A 19,758-nucleotide genomic window follows, 5' to 3' on the forward strand; every position below is an offset into this window, starting at 1 on the left:
TTCGCTTTCGTTTTCAACGGGAGAATTAATTATGTTATTTTAAGGGTGATTTGAAAAGAGATATCTCTTTTATTAAAAGAGATATCTCTTTAGCTTAGAAAGATATCTCTTTTTGAAAATCTATAGAGATATCTCTCTAACTAAGAGAGATATCTCTTTTAAACTTGTTAAAGAGATATCTCTCTAACTTTAAGAGATATCTCTCTAGCTTATAAAGATATCTCTCTTACAAAAAGAGATATCTCTCTTTTAAAAAGAGATATCTCTTTTGTTTAAAGAGATATCTCTATTAGTCAAAGAGATATCTCTCTAGGCTAAAGAGATATCTCTCTATGCTAGAGAGATATCTCTCAAATTGAAAGAAAAAAATATTTTACGAATAAATAGTAAAAGGGCTTGCCATAGTGGGCAGCAGATTTTATACAAACATTTTAATTTACCTGATAATTCTATTTGGTCTATGAAAGTTAGAATTCTCGAGAAGATTTATCAACACATAAATAGTCCGTCGCTGAGTATACCTTTCCGTAGACAACGAGAAGAATTTTGGATTAGAAAACTAGGGACATCCTTTCCCTATGGATGTAATGACAATGTCGAGTGTTGGAAATCTTTCCAGTCCACAGTGTATCAATGAAAATATGATGGGATTTTTTAACCATACACAGAGACGTAAGCGTTGTCATGGGCATCGGTCGTACAATAAACCTGCAATACATGATGTCTCCTACCTTATGAAAATCAACAGTTAGGTATACATCATATTCGAACCAAACTTTACTCGGTTCTTTTGAAACTTTTAAATAGTCTTCTTGAAAAGGCCAAGGAATGTCCAATTTTTTATTCCTCGACACCAGAATGTAGGCTCGGATCTGTGATTATGGATATTGTACATTGCAAATCATAGGCTCTTTAAACCCGCACGTTTTACGGAAGAAAATGCGGCTAAAATAATCTGTCTTTTCCTTAAATTCAATACGCCAATAAAGGACTTGAGGCGGTTAATATAAATAATATTCTTAATCATGTATTCCACTATATTTCAAGTTAAAGACTACATCTTGTATTCTTACAAATATACGTTGACCATTGCTTCCAAACTTTTCAATTACAAAAAAACTTTACATGGCCAGGATACCGAGTATCAGAAATATCGTGTTCATGTTCTTCTTCGCCCTATAACTATAGTCCTGCTGGAAACGTTATTAAATGTGACGTAAATATAGTTAATAATGAGGACCTTAGATCACTTATTTTAAAAAGGTCCTAAATATAGGGAACACTGATCCTTCAACTGGCGTCGGAATTCCGTATATATTATGGATTCTGTTGAAAATCACGCAAGAGAATGGGCCAGATATGAAAAAGAAGACGTTATAACTTGTCAAAATGGATTAAATGTATCAGATCCATGTTAAAATAGCGTATAAAAAGATTGAGAGGCAATATGAAAACCATCTATCCTTCTGTGTTCAATAATTCAGAAGTGAAAAAAGAATTAGATAGATTATTTTTTCAATACGTACTGATCCCTGCCGACAAAGCAGGTAACAGCATTGTTTTGGATTGTAAGGCTCATTATTTAAAGTAGTATTTTAGAACAACTTGGATTTAATCCTACTCATACTCATACTTCCCTTTCTAAGGAAAAAATTCTTTAAAATCACATGTCAGTTTTAAATATTTTGAATATTCCACAGAGCCAAAATGAATTTGAACTACCTTAAATATTATTGGATTCCGAAACTTCATAGAAATCCTTACAAACAAAGATACATTGCGGGTTCAAGTAAATGATCAACAAAGCCTCTTTAGTTACTTTGCACTAAGATATTGACAGTGGTGAAGGAAAAATTTCAAGAGTACTGTGCAACAGTATATTCAAGCAGTAGTAAGAATCAGATGTGGATACTCAAAAATTCTAAAGAACTTTTGGACAATTTGAAATCACAAGAATTTACAAAAATCAACAGCTTCAAAACCTACGACTTTTCAACTTTATACACAACCATTCCCCACGATAAATTAAAGCCCAGGCTTTTTGATATCATTAACAGCTGCTTTTCAATAAAAAATGGAACTCGAAAATTTTTACTTATCTGTCATTGGTCATTTGCAGAATTATTTTGTTAAAACACATTCTGATTGCACACACACGTACACTGAAGTTGACATCAAAGAGATGCTTGAGTTTCTGATTGACAATATCTGGTTTTTGGAGACCAGGTATTCCAACATTCTATTGGAATTCACATGGGTACCGTTACTAGCAGACCTATTTTTAAATACATATGAAGCAGAATTTGTTCAAAATCATATGCGTGAAAAGAACTCCACATTTAGATGTATCGACGACGTTTTGTCAATATAAATGACCAATTCCATCCTTACGTCGATACGATATATCCTGGTGAGCTTTAGATAAATGATAACACAGAGTTGGACACATCTGTTTCATACTTGGATATTTTACTTGAAAAAGACGTTAATGGTAATCTAACAATCAAGCTTTATGATAAACGTAATGACTTTAACTTTGCCATCGTCAGCTTCCCTTAGTTATGCAGCAATATACCTTCATCACCTGCATACGGAGTGTATATATCTCAGTTGATTCGATACGCAAGATCATTCTCTACGTATGAACAATTTCTTAAACAAGGTAAATTATTGACAAGCAAGTTGATGAAACAAGAATATCAACTGTCTCGTTTAAAGTCATAATTTCGTAAATTCTATGGTCGATACAATGATCTTGTCAGCAAATACAATTTATCATTGAGACAAATGCTGACTGACGTTTTTCATACTAATTGTTAGTCCATTATTTATACACTGAATTGACGACGGATTTTTCCGTTATTTTGCGATCATGACAGGGAGCAAACGGCGGGTGTTACCGGTCAGCAGGGGAATTTCACTCCTCCATGGCACCTTATCCCACCTCTGATGTTTCGGGGGTCCGTGTTTTCTCTGCTCTTGTTTTGTATTATTCTTTGGACTTTGGGATTGAATACTGTTCGTTACCTCCATATCCTTCTTCTTTATAACTACTTTATTATATGCGAAAATAAGAAAAAGGTAAATATAGGAAGCATATAAAATTAAGTAATACATGGACATGTCATTCATGTATACTTTGTATCCTAAAAAAAAATCTTAAAAAAGGGAGAAAAAATTCCGATTAGCAAATATCAAGACTATAACCCCCTTCCCCGCAGTCACGCATTTAAACACATATACCATTTCCTATTTCTATCGCAAAATCATGCATATACCGTTTCCCCGCAATCACGCATTTTCACGCACTTTAAAAAGTTCATTTAATCTTTAATTGCCAAATTCCTTCTATTTTATACTTGCTGAAATCTAATTCAACAGAAAAATTATTTTCTAGTTAAAATATTACGTCATAATATTAGTTACGCTAAACTTTAGAGAAACTTGTACCAAACTATAAAGTGCTTGCGGGGAAATGGTAACATCATAGTTCTTTGAGGTGGACATTAAGTGCATGTTGCGTCACAGATCAGTAAGTTGTGAAGAGTTAAATAATTTATGTAAATTTGGTAATATCATGTTATAAACCCTATATGGTAACAGCTTTTAATGCAAAAAGTTTGATTGATTGTATGTTGTTTGGCGTCCCTCTCTACAATTGTTCACTCATTTGGAGTGAGTGACAACGACACGGGACTCTCGGTTTATACGGTCTCATCCGAAGGAGCGGTCTCCACGTCCCAAGGTAGGATTCGAACCCGCGACGTAAGGATTGACTCCTTACTTCGCCACTCTAGAGCAGAGGCTCTAACCACTGTGTCACGTGGGCGACTAATGCAAAAAGAAAAACATATAATCTTTTGAAATAGAAGTAGGCATAGCATGATTGGCAATAGTAAATTTTTATTTTTAATGTCCAGATAAAAAGATAATGGCTTTGATTGACCTGACTTTGCCTCTAATATAAAACGATACCACAACTTCCTGATATTGTCTTCATGATTCTGTGAGAATTTCATTTATTTTTTTAACACAAGTAGTACGAGGAGAATTCAATCTTAAATTTACTTACTTTAGCATAGGTATTTTGTTTAAACATTCTAATCTTACAAAGAAGTACTAAGTTGATATATTAATCAAAGTACTGAGAGTACTGATAGGCGGAAGCATGTTTGCAAGTTCTCATGTGCAAAACTTTAATGACACATATTTGAAGCATAATCTTTTCTAAAGGGGGGGGGGGGGGGTGATAAATATTTTGATGGATTGTAGTATTGAAACCAAGGAACAAGAATAAACAATATGTCTCGGTTTTGATGTGGATACATGAGAAAAAGTCATGTCGATAGCAATATGAACATTTTAACATTTATTATACCCCCGCTTGAAAAGTGGGAGGGTATATTGTAATCGGTATGTCTGTCCGTACGTACGTCTAGCTGTCCGTTCGTCCATCTGTTACCCTTTGGGGTACTCATATCTTATCCGCAATTCCTCTTATCACCCATTCTCAATATAAGGGCTCAAATAATGTCGCCTCATTTTCATTTAAAAGAAATACCACTGATGAAATTTCTAAATCAACATTATAAATAGTCATATAACAATGAATAAGAATTCAAATAATTATCGATCTGAAAGGGTATTTAAGGAGTTCCAAATTCAAATATAGTAGCCTATTTGAAATGTACGTTACTGTCGCCGAGGCAAATACTATTCTGAATCCCCTCTGTGTAATATATAGTTTTGAATCTTAATTAAAAATTTTCTGGTAAGTTAAACCTTGTATCATATATATTTCTTTTCATAACAATAAATACATTTTCTTTGTGATAATAAATAATTTTTATTGTGCAATGTCCCTGTCGCTTAATTTTATTTCAACCACATTAAAAGCAAACACAAAGATTATACACCTGATAGTTTTGTTCTCCTTTACTTATTGATGGGCTTAATTTGAGATTTCAATAGATTAATTACTCCTACTTAGATAATGTAATATGAAATTGAACAATTTGAGCAACTTTTTTAAATATGTTTACGGAATGAAAGACATTTTCAATCGTAGAGATAAGAAAGAAATGTACGTTACCTATATTTTTTCCATTAAGAATATATATTAAGAAGAAAATATGAGACGACTCTGAATAAGCAACCCCTTGTACCCTGTAAACTGGCAAAGACGATTTGATTAACACAATTGAAAATTATTTTTTACATGAAATGTGATCATTTGAAATGTACGTTACTGAAATGTACGTTACCATGAAATTCGAATAAGTGAATCTTGCACGAATTTTCATGTATTCTCATACTTTCACACAGTCGAATGTGTACACAAAGGAAAGTTTCAAAGGTTGGAGGTCGACTAAATCCCAAAATTAATGAAAAGAAACGTTTCTGCTGAGGAAAAAAATATATTTAAGTCAATTATATGTAAAATAATTTTGATACCTGGTATATATTTCTGAATACGAAACCTGTATGATGCATTTCTTATGATATGCAAGTTCAAATAGTATCAATATATTGCGTGTCTAACGTATGCTTGTGGAAGAGAATTGATTTTTATATTTGAAATGTGCGTTACGTATGGTAACGTACATTTCACGTATTTCTAACTGTCATTTTTTTTTAATTTAGTCAATGAATTGCGTTTACACGAGCGAAACAAAATTATCGTTACAATCCATTTGACAACTGGCCACATAAATCCATCTAAATGCACCCCAATCCTCGTAAATGTTTTAGACTGTTACCACATGCTAGAAAATTTATTTCTAAATGTCTTAAATTCATCTTTGGCAACCTTATTGCTGTTTGTTTACTTTTAATATGCGACTTTTCGTCAATATTATAATTTAATTGTTGTTGATAATTTAAACAAGGTATGCATAGGCTTATAATTGGTAAAAAAAAAGAAACAAAAAATTGAAAAACAGAAACAAATAGGCCTAAACCCAGAACACAAGACGGTCACGTACATTTCAAATACTGAAAGGCACACAATACTCAGTTTTGTTTGAATCATTGCATTTTGGGTTATATTTTTCCAGATCTGCTGAAAAGCACGCATGTTTGTGTTTTGAAAAACGATGTTGCAACATACTAAATGAAATTGTTAACATACTGTCGATGGATATATTCGGAATAGATTTATGTTCAGTTTCAATGGCCAAACACGAGCATATGTTAGATCATAGCAAAATACGTCTGACTCTTAAATTTTTTTGTCTGTACCCTTGCACACAGGTGGAAGTAACTAGGCTACGACCGGTGTCAATTTCAGCGAAACAGCACAAAAGAATGGTAATGAACTGAGGTGGAGGGGACTCTCCAATAATATGTGAAATGAACGTTACCGAAGTGACGTGACATTCATGTAGTTAATGACAAATAACCTCGTTTGTTACATTATGATTTCTTATATTACTGCCTTAAAACGCTTCATTGAAATGAATTTTATGTCAATAATTGCTTTTTTTTCAAAATTTTCTTATTACTAATTTACATATTATTACAAGCTTGAAATGTACGTTACCTACTCATATTCTGAGGCAATCGTATCTTTATAGTGGTGTTTGCGACATATAACACAATGTGATTACATAGAGAATCTTTTTTTTAATAAACTGAATCGAAACAATGAATTTTTAGATGAATTTTAAGCTTTTTATTAAACAGAAATATATCTTGAAATGTACGTTACATTTACGTAGTTGTCTAAATCGGCATGGATATATGTTAAAAAAGATAGTAACTACAAAATAGAATTTTTCTACATGTACATGTTAGGTTCCAGTATCTATAAAAAATGACAAGATTCCAAACTGATCGCTCTAAACAAAACAGAGAGAAGAATTTAAAGCATATATTAAAAAAATGTTTTTATACATCTGGATTAAAAAGTAACCATTGTCTTTTGAAAGGAAAAATCAAACGCACGTTCGTATGCCGAGAAAATATGTTGCTGACAGAGTTGGTAGGATGTGCTGGTGTTAAGATGAGCTATCCCAATTGTGATTTTAATGACTACATTTTTTTTACATATCTTTTTGCCAACGAATAGTCGACTATTCGACTGTCAGTCGAAAGGACCGACTATCGAATAATGCGACCGACTATCGATTAAATAAAATACGATAAAAAAGAGCGATAACTCTTGATTACAAATTTATGAAAAAGTTGTCGACAAAATTATTTTCCTGAACAAAAACTGTTGACTTTCCATTATCAATGTATAAATGCATATTAAATGCTCTTCTATAATCTGATAATTGTCAATAACAATTTTTTTTCTGATAAATTATGAATCACTGTGCTGGGTTTTGTTTCTAAAATTATAATGATTATGAAAACACAGTAATTTAGTCATTACATACCATGTATCCCGGCATAATATTGTTATTTTAGTAATGTTCAAAGGTTCTCACACGACAGCCGAGACACGTTTTGATAATTTGATAATTACTTTTATAAAAACACGCATGCATTGTAGTGTTGTAAGCTAGGGCATTTAACTGTTTTAAAGTTACGGTAATCGCGGTATTAACAATGTCACACGGGCACCTGATGCTGTGTTTATCTTATTTTATTTATATGAGTTTAAAAAATACTTGCTGGTAGTTTTTGATGCATATTAAAACTAAATAAATATAATTTCATGTAAACATAATAGCTACAAGTCAAGTGCCTGTTAATATCTGTCAAAAGCATACGTAATGCATACACCAAAGAAGGATAACTCTTGCATAGTTTATGCAAACGAAAGTAAAACGGAAATCAAGATTTTATTAGGAAAATAAAGTGCCGCGCCACAGCATGATACGCCCGTCAAAAAATCACAATTTTCTTGAACAGTTTAGATGCAAGAAAATCATATCAACCTTGATTCTAAGATTTTTCCATTTCTTAAAATATTTATCCATCCCCTGTGATCTAGGCATCAATTATAATAAATATTACATCACTGATATATTTCTGTGCTAGTTGTGTTAGACCATGTCAAATGCCCATCATCAAATTAGTCTTAACAACTTAATCTATACCAAATTAATTTTGAAAAAAAGGCTGGCCATCAAATGACATATGTTATAAACTGACCAGCAGTTCTTCTGTATAATCCCCAAAGGGCTGCTTAATCACTAATCAGAGCGACTGAGACAGCAAGCCTTCCTACAATGAACTCATTAATTAATCTTTAACTGGATGCTTGTCTTCTCATTACTACCAAGAGATGCATGGGTCTGCACTATCTACTATAATTTTTTTTCAAAAACATATAAAATACTATCAGATTTTTTTGGGTTGAGATTTAATGTCCGACAGGTTTTAGTATGTAATTCATATGGACATGCTGATTCAACCCCACGCCATAAAATTAGCTTTTAAATTAATACATGTAATATTACAAAATATCAGATTAGTCTACTATGCAATATCAAATTAGTTTTAATTACTTTTCATCAAATTCATTTCAAAACTTAAGCTAGTCAACAAGAGCTATTTTTAATCAAACAGGCTTACCCATTTGCCCAATTCTCAAGGGATATAGATAACGCCAATGCTCTGTCAGTTAACTGCTGCACTCAAAACCCATTAATTTCTCTCTAATTTGACATGCAATTTTCTGTTATCAAAATTCTTCTTGACCAGTGCCTGATAATTACACTCATGGGAGACATGGGATTTCTCTTACATGCATTATATTTGTTTTAGATTGCTGTCAAGTATATGCTTAAAAAAAAATAAGTATTTTCTTGATTTAACACTTTTTTAATAAGAACAGTGCAATACTTTTACATAATTTGGGATGTGTAAATGAATAGTAAAAAGACACATTTTTTTTTAAAAAATTCACTTAAATTAAAGGTCACAGTGACCTTGAAATAGGTCGCGACACACCTTCTACCTAAGATGCATAAACTGGCCAAGTTTGATGATTGTAGGTATTATGGTTTTCTAGTTATGGGCCGGAAAGGAATTTTCCATATTTGGCTATAACTTCTTAATTAAAGGTCAGAACGACCTACTTTTTGTGCGCGACACACCTTCTACCCAAGATGCATCAGATGACAAAGTTTGATAATCCTAGGCCTAGTAGTATTAAAGTTATGAGCCGGAAACGAAAAAGCTAACAGACAGACGGACAGACGGACGGACACGAAGCCTATAACATAATACGTCCCGTCTTAAGACGGGCGTATAAAAATGTTCCGAATAGTCGACTATCGTTCGAATAATGCAATCGAATGTTCGACTAAGGAAAATATTTATTTTGACATCCCTACTTTTTGGACATTGAAGAAAGAGTAACGTACATTTCAAGCTACATTTCTGAATAAAATCACCCTCTGCTTTATCGTCTTGTCATTATTCCATGTATTATAATTTGATGAAAAAAAATCTGGAAACAAAATCTTCAGATACTTTCTTTCAAAGGTAATTGAGAGAAAAATTGTTTTCTTGAACTTCATTTTTTTAAAAAATCAAGAGAGGCATTTGTGCCCTTATATTGAGAATGGGTGTTATACCACTGAGTGAAATTTAATGAAACCTTCACAGAATCTTTATTACATATTGCCATTGTGCACCTCCTCTTTTATTTTTTTATATGTCACATATTTTGGGTTTCCCGGCCACAGCAAAACATGGACTTTTCCATTATAATCATATGGGAGGCGGGGGTATCATTTAGTCAGTTCATTGCTCACAGTACCTCTTGTTTTTGTCAAGTATAACAAGTTAAAATTGAAATGCAAGTTGCAATACATGAAATTTGTAAGATATGGTTTTGGGGAACAAGAAATGGAAAATTATAAAATTTCACACAAAAATGAGAACTAATGAGTAATAAAAAACAATAAATATCACAACTGCTTTTGCGTTTTGTATGTGTACATATATTAAGTTTTAGTACCAATGAATAAAAGTCTTGTTATAAAACAGCAAATTATATAAGGAATACAACATACACAGAAGACCTTACAAAGATTTACAATGTGCTTGTGGTTCTATGAATTGTTTTCATTCAATACATGTATGGCCCAGGTAGAACAAATCACACAAGTCTTTAATGCTGGTGACAGGTGAACCCTGTGTCATGATGTCCACAATAAATGGAATATTTTTTCAGGAAAGCTTCTACCATGGCAGGCCCTTGAATGCCAGACAGTTTTACTTTTATTCCTGTGGTAAATTTGTCTTTGATGATTGTATTAAAATATTGGTACAAACATCCCAATATCAGTGGTAATTTCTTTTTCTGGAGATTATCTACATGATTCCCTTCACAACTGTCTCTTGGCAGAATTTTCTACAAAGTGTATAATTGAAAAAAATTAAGAATATCTCACAATGTTTATTTAACAAAAATTATTTCACATTATGTATCTGACTTTCAATAAATGAAATCAAGGACTTCAAATAACCTTTTATGATATACCGGTTATTTTAATATATTTTCTAGGGAAGTGAACTTTACCGGGTACTCGATCCAAGGTCAAAGTATCGAATACTAAAAAAAGTTACTCGTTTACTCGGATGTATATTATTTCTTTTTTCAAGGTACACATTTTTATCAGAAACTTATCAATTATAACTAAAACATGCAAATGGTAATTATGTCTTCATCTACACCTAGCTGTAAAACACCCGTTATCGCCTTGATCTACATTCATTCATTCAGTGAAATCTGACATGCAAAGAAATTAATGCCACTTATATACCCACTTCCAGAGTGAAGTGGGTATATAGATATAACAAAAGATTCAAAACTGCGGAAAGTGAACTTGTGTAGTAAGTTTAGTGTAAATATACTGGAAACAACCAACAAATGAAATATGATCCTGACCGACAACATCTGTCCCCTCTCTTTCGCTAGTTATACACATGTATAACCTACATGTGTACACAGCAGTTTTTCAAATAGATCCAATTAAAACAACCTTTTGTAATTTTGGGTGTATTGTGCATTTGTGTTTTATTTGATAACTAATTTTAGTACCAAAAATTATTTCCAATGGAATTCATAATTATCTGTACATGTAATGAAAAAGTCAGATATCGAGTAAGCGATTATTAAACATGATAAATATTGACCGATTTGACTTCTCTAATATTTTTTTTGTATTTGTTTTCTCTTTCAAAAGCCTATATTATAAGTAATCATGTATTTGCATGTATTTAGAAAAAATGAAAAGAAAATAAGTCAACAAAAAATTAGAAAAGTCAAAATATACTTTCAAAAATAGTATTCGGTTCAGTTTTGCCATCAAGACAAGAAGATTTGTTATGCTATAAAAATATGTATCATTAGTTATGAAATTTTTTTCCACTTATCTAGAAATATAATAAAATTGATGTACTCACCTTCAGAAAAGTGTTTCTGGTTGTGCTGAGTTGAGTTTTCTTCTGCCATTTAGAGGTGGCACAGGGCAATTCCACAATGCAATCTTAATTATATCCCCTTTCTGTTAGCTGCCTCCGCAGCAAGGACACATCTATACAAAACACAATACAGTGTAGTTCTTATGCTTGCGTTTTAATTTCTGTCCAGATTTTACAGTTTTGGCCCATCCTTCAACATACATGTATTAACATTAAATAGAAAGGATATATAAATGTATACACAAACTCGGCATGATAATTCCTCAAATAATTTCTCCCTGGCATGTAATCATGGTAATTAGAGTACCAGTTCGTTCGATAAGACCCGACCATAACAGCTATCATATTACGATATCTAACATGTCTAAAGCATGCCTGCATAGGGAGACGACATTTTCAGGTTAAAACAATCAAAGATAAGGGTGACAATAAAGGATAGGCTAATCACACAGCGTGAGTTACCTTGTTTATTTTGAAGAGAAGGCCTGTCACTTCCAGTCAATCATTGTAAATCATTTGTGCTCCACGTGGGTTTGTTGACAATAATTTCACGCTGAATCGTCTATATGTTAGATTATTGTACGCGAATGTAGTACACAATTGATAAAAAGAGTTGCATACCTCTTTTCTTCTATTTTATACAAGATTATGGAAAAGATAAGTTCCTCAGTAGCTATGTTCCTGTCATTAATTCTAAACATAATTACCTACTTGAACTATTTTGTCCCTCGTAGTATTTCTAAAGATCGCTTCAGTACCCCGTGCTAATCAAATGTGGAACCCGATTTGTTTTTGTTTTAGACATACAGAGTTGTCGTTCGTTCTTCTCTCAAACGTGAAACGTATCAGCAGTAACAAAGTAACTATTCGTTCTATTATTAGGCTATTATTTTTATTGGACTTTTTTACATAAATCAAAATGAATAGTTAAAATAAATTTGCCATAACACACGCTTTTTGATATGATAATAACGATAAAGATTGGGAAGGGGTCGAATATGATTAAGCGGGTTGTATGCCCTTAGTTTAAGATACATCCGTTTGGAGTACCATGAAGCGGGGCAAACATCTTGAGAGGTCGAAAGGTCAACAAAGCATGCAAAAGTAAAAGGCGGCTTCGTATGCCCTTAGTTTAAGATACATCCGTTTGGAGTACCATGAAGCGGGGCAAACATCTTGAGAGGTCGAAAGGTCAACAAAGCATGCAAAAGTAAAAGGCGGCTTCCGCCTAAAAAAAGATGTTCAAGTTTCTAATTTATGCTATATGTTTTTTTGGAGACCTGTCATGGGGGTCATAAAACTTAGATGAGCTCACTTTTGATCTCCGTCTCACTTTTGCCAAAGGATTCCGAATTTGTTAATGTAATCCAATTAATTAATTAAATTTTTTGATTATTATTAATCATATGTGATTAAAGACATATGATACAAAAAAGATTTGGATGCATTGATTAGTAAATACATATATTTTTACCTTTTTTGGTTGTAAATAGTTTTAGTTATCATTGAGTCAAATGCTGACCGACGTTTCTCATACTATTTGTTGATCCGTTCTTTATACACCGAATTGACGAAGGATTTTTTCTTCAGTTCCCGACCATGACAAGTAGTTAGTATAATCTATGTCTCAGGACAAGCCCTTACCGGGTCTGTAGGACATTTATTATTTTAACGATATAACATTCCACCTAGACAAGGCAGGCGCGTAGCTGCCTATACGCAAGTACGCAAGTGCGTACACATCATTTTCAAAAAAAAAAAAAAAAAAGAAAGAAAGAAAGAAAGAAAAAGAAAAGAAAAGACAGAAAAAAGATTTTAAAAAAGAGAGATATTTATTCGGAGAAAAAGGGGCAGTATTTGTCTTGCAAATTATTTTACGTCTTACTGTTTCTATTCAATTTTTTTTTGTTCAGAATATCGTTAAAATCCAGTCTTTTATGGAATGAATTCCACACTTCTTGAGTAAGAAAATATTGTTGAACCAACATTTTCAACTGTTAATCTGCGTAATCCTGATTATTCGGACAAATACATGTATTTGATGAAGGAAAGCGATCTAAGTGACATTGATCTAAAGAAAAAGTTACAAGGGTCTCGGACGACTATACAAGAATTTCCGTTGAAGTAATGAATTAATATCGATAAACAAAAAAAAAAAATTTAAAAAAAAAGATGGCAAAATTCAAATTACTGAACAAAGTAAAAAATATAGATCATTTGAATATCTTCTTTTACTGATGTTACCAATTTATAGAATTTAAGTACTCTCACATTGTTTAAGCTATCAGAATATAAAGGTTTTCAAAAGACCCACACCCTCGTTAATTTTTTGAAATACTTTTACTCCAATGATAACATATTAAATTACTTCTCTGTTTTATCTTGTCACACTTGGAAACTTTTTTTCCAATACCAATATATTCGTAAATTAATTTGATCAAATTATCCTTCTCTTCCTGAAGTATCCATGGAAGTATAACTTAGCTAAGTGTTTGCTTGAGAAAAGAGATGTAGCGTGATTTCTTTAAAAGGAAAATGACTGAAAAATTTCGTAAAATCCAGGAGCTTCCGGGGGCTTCGCCCCCTGGCCCCCCCACCAGGGCTTCGCCCTGGACCCACTGGGGGCCTCAGGGCGGCCCCCAGACCCCCGACCATTTCCTGCGTACACTTCATTTCAATGCTGGCTACGCGCCTGCAAGGAGTACACAGGATTGCGATCGGTCGACAGGGGATGCTCACTCCTCCACGGTACCTGATCCCACCTCATGCAGATGTTTCGGAGGTCCGTGTTTGCTCTGTTTCAATTTTTTTTTGTTTTATGGATTCTTGATCTTGAATACTGTTCGTTATTTTCATACGTTTCTAATGCTCAAAATTCCACCTTTCTGCAACCATCTCTATTAAATTACTGTGTAAAATACAGTGGTTTGTTTCATTAAATCCAGTTATTTTGACCCTTTAAAAAAAAATGAAAATCTATTTGGTTATAAAAGTTTATTCATTTTACTTATATAAGCATTCCATTCATATTTTTGACTGTCTTCGGTCCTATAACAAACCTGGCCTTGCCGACAAATTGGATACCGCGCGTTAGTGCGGTATGATAATTTGTCGGCACGGCCAGGTGTGTTGATATAGGACCATAACCATCCATAAATATGAATTCAATACTTAGATTTACATTCTCTAATTTTCCTTCTTCATAATTGCTTATTTCGTTAATCTTAAATGTGAATTTAGCGCCCTTCAAAACTGCTGTGATCAATAGATGTAAGAGCCGTTTTTGACGTCCAATGACGTTGCAAAGTTAAATAACGTTAACAAACATTGCGAGGAAAAAAGTGACAAATTAATTCGTAACGAACATTACGTTGATTTTTAAGTTAATTTTTTAGGGTTATAGTTTTCCATTAAATTGAAATAAAACATTTCACATTTTGGTATTGAAAATGCATATAGTGCCTACGTACGGTGTATTCTATTCTAACGCGCGGTGACATTAAGGTTTCGCGTGTGTTATAGAAATTTGAACGTCATGGATTTCTAATGGATTTCATAAGGAAAATTACACTGAATATAAATAAAAAATGAGTACTCAACTTGCATTGTTATTTTCAAGATATATGTATACCACAAAATACGGCTCGATCATCTGTCCAGAAACTAAATGCATAATTAAAGTGCATCAATGCAGTCTGTACCTGAGAATTCATTTGATCGTTATTACAAATTAAACTCAGCAACGTAACATCAAAGGCCCTCAGACTAAATATATTTAATATATATCTCTTAAGGACTTCAATAAGCTATAGTCACATAAAACGAAAGTAGCTAAGCCGGGTCAATCTATTATTATCAAAATGGCGAACAAGGAAGAAGAAATGGAGGTTGAAGAGAGTGAAGTTATGCCAATACAGCAGCGAGAATATCACGACCATGGCACTGCCATCCCACACCAGGAGCAGGTCCTTAACAAAGCAGGGAAATTCGTATTTCAAACAGGACTGGAAACAGACTTGGTCCATTTTCTCCAATTTGGACATAGAGGGAAACTGTATACAGCTGAATATCACAGGATAAAGTTACAAGACGCAGAGTGTGTCACAGAGTAAGTGTTGCTGAACATAAGTGTTTATATTTAATACTATTAATATAAATGAAGTAGTACTAGTTTTTGATTTTTTTATTATCTTATAACGGGTAGTAGTTTTTTATCGGCTTTCACAAGCATACAAGGCAAACTATATATATAAGCCAAACATACAAACATATTAACATGTACACGGTGAATTTCTTAATAATTCCATTCTTTTACAACAGTAAAAAGTTTACTTGTAACCGTGAAACTTATTTTATATTAAAAAAAAAGGTGAGGGGGGGGGGGGTGTCAGCAGTAGTAGAAAACTAAATTTATTTATATATAGGCAAATAATGTTAATCCTTTGAATAACCAATAAATTTATTTCACTACATTTCATCATAGAATTTTTTTCAAAGTACATCTCAGATTTTTTGCTTCTAGTGGTTTCTATTAAACTGTTTGGCTGGACATATTTTTCATTGCCTAAGAGATAAACGTATTACAATGTTTAGTCTATTTTTAAAAAGCCAGATCTACACGAGTCTTTTGTGATCTTCTATTGTAAGGAAGGTGGAAGTGTTGATATAAATAGCAATAAAAAGGTAGCAAATGTACAACGATGTACTTTTCTGAAAATTATAAATCAAGACAGAGAGAGAGAGAGAGAGAGAGAGAGAGAGAGAGATTCTGGTTTTTTTTAAAATATTAGTTTTTAGGTCACCGAGTTTACTCAGGCTCAGGCTTTATGTGTTAAGACAGGGCTCTAATGTGTATACTATTATAATAAAGATACATGAATTCTTTGAAAATATTTTGTTTTGCTCCTGGGTTTCATGTCAATTATCTAAGTACATATTTATAACGGAGAAAGCTGCCTCTTCCAAAAGGGCGAGAAAGATGCCTCTTTGAGATTTGTGAATTTCAGGACCCCTGGGTGAGTGCTTTTTATGTTAGGGCGAGGATCTAATGTGTATATAATAAAGATGCATGAATTTTTTGAAAATATTTTCTTTTGCTCCTGGGAATCATGCCAATGATCTTAGTACATATTTAAGAGGAAGAAAGCTGCCTCTTCCAAAATGGTTAATTTCTGGACCCCTGGGTCAGGGATATTTGGAGGGGGTGCATAGTCTGAAAATAATGATTTGAAATCTGCACTTTGGTAATAATCAACAACATGAACTATGTATGATGAAATAAAATTCATGATAAAATTTCCAGAATTTTGAAATATGTGGCCCCAGGGTCAGTGGTTCCTGTGCGATGGGGTACACAACTGGTAACAAAGTGGGAATGCATTTCCTCTTCGTTTCTCTGATCTACAGTACCTGGCCATAAGTATGTCATAAAATGGCTGACGTAACGTAACGTGAACACAAAATTCAAAAATAAAAAAAAAATCTATATAAATATTAATCACTTACCCTTTCATCTCTAGTATTTAGTTGCATGACTCTTAGATTTAATAACTTGTCGAATTCGCCTTGGAATTGAAGCGTACAGGTTCTGAATGTAGTGCTGAGGCAAGGACCGCCATAATTCCTTTACTTTCAAGATGAGGTCTTCACGATTATGAATATTGTGTGCCTGTCTCTGAAGACGTATTTTTATGGTTCTTCACGCTTTTCAAGTACATTGATATGTGGAGATTGTGATGGCCAAGTAAGACATTTAATATTGCGCACAACTGTTAATAAAGTGAAAGTGCATTTTCTTTACTCTGATCTACTTCTTGTCTTCTACTGGGTATTAAGTAACCAAAAGTAAGCATGCTTAGTGTATAATAATGATAAGCAATGGTGCCTCTTTCAAAATTGTGAATTTCATGGCCTCTGGTTTAAAACACGAATCAAATTCAATTGTTGGAAAGTTGTTACTGGATACTCAGGTGACCTATAAAGCCAGTGGGCCTCTTGTTACAATTGCTATGATTGATTCTGTTATTATTGTTATTTACAGATTAATCAAAAAGGGATCAGGCAAGCAGGCAGTAAAAATAATCAAACAATTTTGTGAAAGAAATCTCGCTTACAAGCAAGAATACCCAATATTTGCTCTGGCCATATGCTGCAGGTCTTCCGATCTAGACACGAAACGTGAAGCTTACGATTCTCTTCCATCTGTTTGCAGAATCCCAACACATTTATTTAGATTTATCAAGAATTGCCAGGAAATCAATAACCAGATAGATAAAACTTCTGGGTGGGGGAGAGCACATCGACAAGCCATAAACGACTGGTACATACGACATGGAGCAGAAGAACGCACTCTGTGTCGTCTGGCTTCTCATTTGACCAAATATGGAAAACGAAGCGGCTGGACTCATAGAAGTGTCCTTCGTCGTGCCCATATCAAAGTAAATAAAAATTACCCTCGCTTGAATGTTAAAAAAAACAACCCTGCTTTGAAGTATCTTATTATGCTTGGTACAAAGGGTAAAAAATTTGCTGACGATGATGCTTTTACCATTGCTGAACAAAAGAAAGAAGATTATGGATCATCAGCGTTGGCGAAGGTGAAATCTTTTATCGATCGGGTTGAAGAAGCAAGGAAATCACAAAATGCAGGACAAGTTCGTCAACTAATTTTGAAGCACAAATTAACCAGAGAACACATTTCCAATCGCTTTTTGAATGATAAAGAAGTTTGGAAGGCCCTTATCCGCCATATGCCAATGACCGCTATGATCCGTAATTTAGGGAAAATGTCAAAGTTAGGATGCTTTGAAGAACACGACTCGTTTGAGGAAAATTTGGTCCTGGACAAACTTAAAGATACGGAGTTGATAAGCAAGGCGAATGTACACCCAATCACATTTCAGATTGCACTCAACCAATACAAAACTGGAAAAAGCAGAGAAAGAACACTTTCAATAAATAGAAAGAGCAGGACAGCTCTCACCTGGACAGTTTCACAAGGAGTTGTCGAGGCTCTGGAGAAAGGCTTTATCGTCGCTTGTCGTAGATATACCCCCACAAAGAAGAATATCTTGTTGTCAGTGGAAGTAGGAAGATCTCTGGAGGATACGTTACCAATTTATGTTAGAGGAATGCAATCACTTCAGACTTTAGATGCTGCGATGACCATGATAAAAATAATGAAACAAATCGAACCAAGCTGTGAGGTTATTGTATTTACAAAGAGTGGCTTGGCTTTGCCCGTCGATTCTTCCCAATGTCATGATGATATTTACGAAATATTACAAGAATCTTCAGCGACTGATGGATCTCTAGCATTCAAGTACGCCCTGGAAAACAGGAAATATCATTACGACGCTTTTATCGTTCTAACAAATTCTGAATGGTCCTCATCAGAAAATGTCCATCCATCAGATGCGTTTAAAATTTATTGCGACGCAGTGGGAACATCTAGACAAAACAAACCTAAACTTGTAGTCTGTAATATGGTGTCCTCTAAAGTCACTATTGGAGACCCCAAAGATTGCAGAACCTTGACCATCAATGGTTTCGACTTGCATGTGCCACGAGTTATAAATGATTTTATTGGAGCAGATGAGTGACACCGAAAGTCTATAAACTATCTGGATCGTGTCCATTTACAAGTCTTCAGACCAATTTCATTTTAGTTTGTGTGTTATTAAGCTATAAAATGAAGTACGCTTAAATCTAAAAACTGTTAGGTCTGCAAATATGGCCAATGAATAAATATGAAAGCCAAAAAAGTTAGCATTACTAAGTACTATTTTGAAAAAAAAATCTTTCACATTTTAATGCTGAAAAAAGTAAATTTAAAATGAATTCGGCGGACCCCCGTGAGGTACTTCCGATCAGTCTGGTATACTGTGTAGCTTGGTTCCATGTCCCTGTTTTGCTTCGTATACCCCGCGTCACTTGCCTTGGCAAGGATCAGACAGGGGACCAGGCTAGTATACTGTGGCGATTTGTGATTAACATAAATCAAGTAAAGGGCCGAATTGAATATTGCTCTTAGATAATTGTACAATAATTATGTTAAATCGTACTACGTTGATTTCTTTCACATGTAATATATAGAGTACCTTTTTGTAGTATTTGCAGATATCAGAAGAGGCGTCTGATATTATACACGAGTTAAAAGGCACAACGTACTTGATATGTTCTACGAAATAAAATCATACAATTTTATATTCCCAATGAGAAAAAAGCATGTGTAAATCTGTCGACCTATAGACTGCAGATATAAGCACATTTATCAACAAATATACGTGTACGTTTATGATTTCAAAATACCGGTACCCAGATCTAGAGATAGTAATCTCAACCTGTCGACCTGCTATTCACATATAATAA

At 33.6% G+C, this 19,758-nt stretch overlaps 1 protein-coding gene across 1 annotated transcript; it reads left to right on the forward strand.

Moving 5' to 3' along the window:
- The first annotated feature begins 15,228 nt into the window (after positions 1 to 15,228).
- LOC134279323 (RNA-binding protein RO60-like) lies at positions 15,229 to 19,055 on the forward strand. Its single transcript, XM_062761693.1, has 2 exons — positions 15,229 to 15,496; positions 17,429 to 19,055. The coding sequence occupies exons 1-2, from the start codon at positions 15,249 to 15,251 to the stop codon at positions 18,987 to 18,989; spliced, it is 1,809 nt and encodes a 602-aa protein (XP_062617677.1). The 5' UTR covers positions 15,229 to 15,248; the 3' UTR covers positions 18,990 to 19,055.
- The last annotated feature ends 703 nt before the right edge of the window (positions 19,056 to 19,758 follow it).

This window comes from Saccostrea cucullata, unplaced genomic scaffold, assembly GCF_032062105.1.
Source record: "Saccostrea cucullata isolate Sc308-1 unplaced genomic scaffold, CSIRO_AGI_Scuc_v1 ctg439, whole genome shotgun sequence".
Taxonomy (NCBI): Eukaryota; Metazoa; Mollusca; class Bivalvia; order Ostreida; family Ostreidae; genus Saccostrea; species Saccostrea cuccullata.

What these genes read in the sequence shown, in the direction of transcription:
- LOC134279323 (XM_062761693.1), top strand. Translation starts at nt 15,249, where the DNA reads ATGGCGAACAAGGAAGAAGAAATGGAGGTTGAAGAGAGTGAAGTTATG. An exon ending in GACGCAGAGTGTGTCACAGA is followed by an intron (nt 15,497 to 17,428) that starts GTAAGTGTTGCT and finishes TGTTATTTACAG; the next exon opens with ATTAATCAAAAAGGGATCAG.